Here is a 3,573-nt window from a genome sequence, read left to right on the forward strand (position 1 = left end):
CTAGCTGATGAGATTTATAAATGTGGATGCCTGTCACTGTCGCTCATGCACCATCACAGCTGAAGAAGACTCCACTCTGTGAATGGACACTGTGTGTGTGTGTGTGTGTATGTATTTACATGGACACACATGGCCAGGATCCATGGGCTGGTGTATACCTAGGAATGGACTTGCTGGATTACAGGCTGTGTTTCAACTCTGTGGGACAAATAGTTGTTGGTGGGAGTGAGGAGGGCTCATTGCTCCTTATCTCCAAACTGGAAAAAAATTAAAATCCTAATATTCAATCTCATGGTACAAAAAGGAGCCTTTTGAGGACTTAATCTATATTTTCCTGACCAGCAATGGCTGAGCACCTTCCTGATCATTCTTCAGTTGCCTTTCCATTTTTGGCCTATTTTTCTACTGGATTGTACATTGTTTCCATAATTGATTAATGTGACTTCTTTAAATTGGCAGATACTACTCATGTGTCAGTGTAAGTTGAAAAAACTCCCTACCTGTGGCTTTTTTTTTTTAACTTTCTCTTTTGTATCTTTTGAGAAAAACAATTCTAAATGGAGTTGGAGTTATAATATAAAAAAAATGGTTGTGTGTTATGTCTTGTTAAAGAAATACCTCTGAGGATGCCAAGAGGAAAGCTTCTCACAGATAGTTCCACTTCCTTTGTTTCTGCCTTTATCTTTCTGTGGCACCTCCTTTAATCACAACTTTCAGGCCTCTTAATATTATCTTCAATTCTTACTGACTTTCTTTTTATTACTTAATTTTTCCTTTCAAGAAATCTTATTTGGTTCTTTCCAGGCTGCCTAGTCTTTTTTGACGCCTTCTTGTTCCTTCTTTTGATTATTTTTTACATTTTACATATACATATTTTATACTTTGTATTTGATGATTTCAACAGTTGGGGTCTTTGCAGACCTGGTTTTGCTATTTTGGGGTACCCTCGCATAAAGTGCCTTGATTTCTGATAGTTTGTGTTTTGATTATGAACGCCCACCTGTTGGAACTTTAAGAGTATAAACTCTTGAGGCCTGGGTCCATGTTCAATGCAAGCTTCTCTGCTCCGTAGTCACGTTAGGGGACATTGCCCCTGGATCATTAGGGCTACAGGGAGGCTCCAGTTAATAAAGAGAATTCAGAATCAAGTCCTTCTACTGATGCTTCCTCCTGAAGCTTGAAATGAAACGCTTAGCTTGGGTACTTTTAGATGCAGCAGTTCCTCTGACGTCTTACGGGTGGTATGTGACCACAAATCTCAGGGGAGAACTTGAAGATACTCTGTTTTATGTGGGCATCACCAATTTGGCCTCCTCACTTTATGTCAGCCCCATACCTTGTCTTCTTTATTCCATAATCCGTCAGAACCAAATCTCTTAGTTACTAAGGTCAGAGCTTCCCTAAAGGAGAGATGTCTACAGGTGAGATCCCCACAGGTGAGTTGTTCTGCTTCAGTGCTTGCGTTCCTCTCTAGGTTCTGGTTCCCATAAAAATATTTAACTTGGATGTTCATCATCACTCATAATAAGGGAGATGCAAATTAAAACCACAATGAGATACCACCTCACCCCAGTGAGAGTGGCACATCTTAAAACAACTAGCAACAACAAATGTTGGCAAGGATGTGGAGAAAAAGGAACTCTCCTGCACCTGGTGGGAATGCAAACTAGTACAACCACTATGGAAAACTGTTTGGATGTTCCTCAAACTGCTAAACATGGAGCTTCCCTACGACCCAGCAATTCCACTCCTAGGTGTCTACCCAAAAGACACAAAAACACTGATTCAAAAAGATACCTGTACCCCCATGTTTATTGCTGCTTTATTTACAATTGGAAAAACATGGAAGCAGCCCAAATGCCCACAAGTGGGATTAAAAAGATGTGGTACATATATACAATGAAATATTACTCAGCAACCAAAAAAAAAGAAACACATGTCTTTTGCAGCAACTTGGATGGAGCTGGAAAAGATCATGCTTAGTGAGATAAGCCAGAAAGAGAAAGAAAAATACCGGATGGTTTCACTCATAGCAGGAGTATAATGGACCAGGCAAGAAAATAACAAAAATAATGAACAACCATATACCAGAGACATTTTGTGGGGGTGGAGTGGGGAATGGGATCAAAAACCTGGGGGTGGGGAGGGTAGTGCACAGGATTATGGTGATGGCACACGGGTGACTTGGTGATGGGAAACCTGCGGGGATTACAATTGAGATGGGAAAAAAAAAGTACAAAATGATGTAAAAATAAATATTATATTATAAAGAAAAAAATATTTAACTTGGAAGATTTCCCTTTCTTGAAGGTTAGTTAGGCATATAAAATGATGTTTTCATATCTTGCTTTATATTTTTAGATGCTTTACAGTGGAATGGTTTGCCAAGATATATAGTTAGTTTTTTTCAGAATTAGAAGCCTTTGTTGTTTCAAAAACTGTGTACACACACACACACACTCACACTTATATCAGCAGTTGTTTGAGGGCTTCTTAAGGGCAGAGAAATGAGTTGTTACCAGGTCACATCTATACATTTTAACAGCTACTCACTGGCCAAAGCCTACCACTTTGCATTATTTGCTTTAAACATATAACTCAAAGTCACAAAGGTGTTAAGTTTCCAGAATAGTCCTAAGTCTAATATAGAATCCCTCTGAATGTGGTAGATGCAGTCATTTGTTGAGTACAACATAAGTATTTAGAAAGCAGGCAAGTCAATTCACAATTAGGGAGTATACCTTTGTAGGGAAAAGGTCCACTCTGTAGCTATTTGATTATGTGTTTTGCTTACCGGTGTCCACTTCTGTCCTTTTTCTAAGACCATGAAATGTGTGTTGTCGCCTAAGGTCTGAAAGAACTCTTCTGTGTCCACCACGGTGCCATCCTCCTCCAGCACCAAAGTAACCAGTCTAGTGGTGATAACAAGGGCCTCCAGGGTCTAGATTGGCAATACAAGTAGAGACATGAGATGAAGCAAGAGATTCCATTTTGACTCGTCAATGACATAGATTAAGTTATAGTTTGTAAAGTTCAGTGATTTTGATAAAACTTTATAAGATATACCTTCATTCGTTTCTATGACCCAGTCTTTGCTTGAAAAGGTGACTCTAAGATCTTAAATAAGTTTAACTTCTTCAGGGATTTCAATGATGTCATAAGCAAGTATGCTGAATAATTTTTCAAATCACCTCCTTATTCCAACAAGTAAGCATAATCATGCAGTACAATATTTAGAGAGCTAGAGTGGGTCTGGCATGCATGTACATCTCTCCCTCTTCGCAGACTGCATATCGGAAGCTCAATTCTCAATTCCATGTGAGTCCTTGGCTCAAACCTCCATGAGACTCTAGTGTTTGCCATTTTAGATGAAGGTGCATTCTTCCCTGGCTTTAATAATTAAAAACAGATTTCCAAAATCCACTGCTTGCCTTTATTTTCCCTTGTGAAAGAAATAAAGCTACAGTATCAATTGATGACTCATTTCAAGGTTTTTGTCTACACCTAAATTTTTAGTTAGGATAAAGGTGCAACTAGGTTTCCTTTCATTCTTTCATGCTCCTTTTAACCACT

General features: G+C 38.8%; 1 protein-coding gene across 1 annotated transcript in view; it reads right to left on the reverse strand.

Moving 5' to 3' along the window:
* The window catches only part of CIDEA (cell death-inducing DFFA-like effector a), a 21,116-nt gene that overhangs the window by 7,225 nt on the left and 10,318 nt on the right, over positions 1-3,573 (reverse strand). Inside the window, exon 3 of the mRNA XM_004683971.2 lies at positions 2,795-2,941. Within this exon, the coding sequence (XP_004684028.1) occupies positions 2,795-2,941 (147 nt within the window). The remainder of the gene's footprint in view (positions 1-2,794; positions 2,942-3,573) is intronic.

The sequence above is a fragment of the Condylura cristata genome, unplaced genomic scaffold (genome assembly GCF_000260355.1).
Source record: "Condylura cristata isolate star-nosed mole 26May11 unplaced genomic scaffold, ConCri1.0 scaffold00016, whole genome shotgun sequence".
Taxonomy (NCBI): Eukaryota; Metazoa; Chordata; class Mammalia; order Eulipotyphla; family Talpidae; genus Condylura; species Condylura cristata.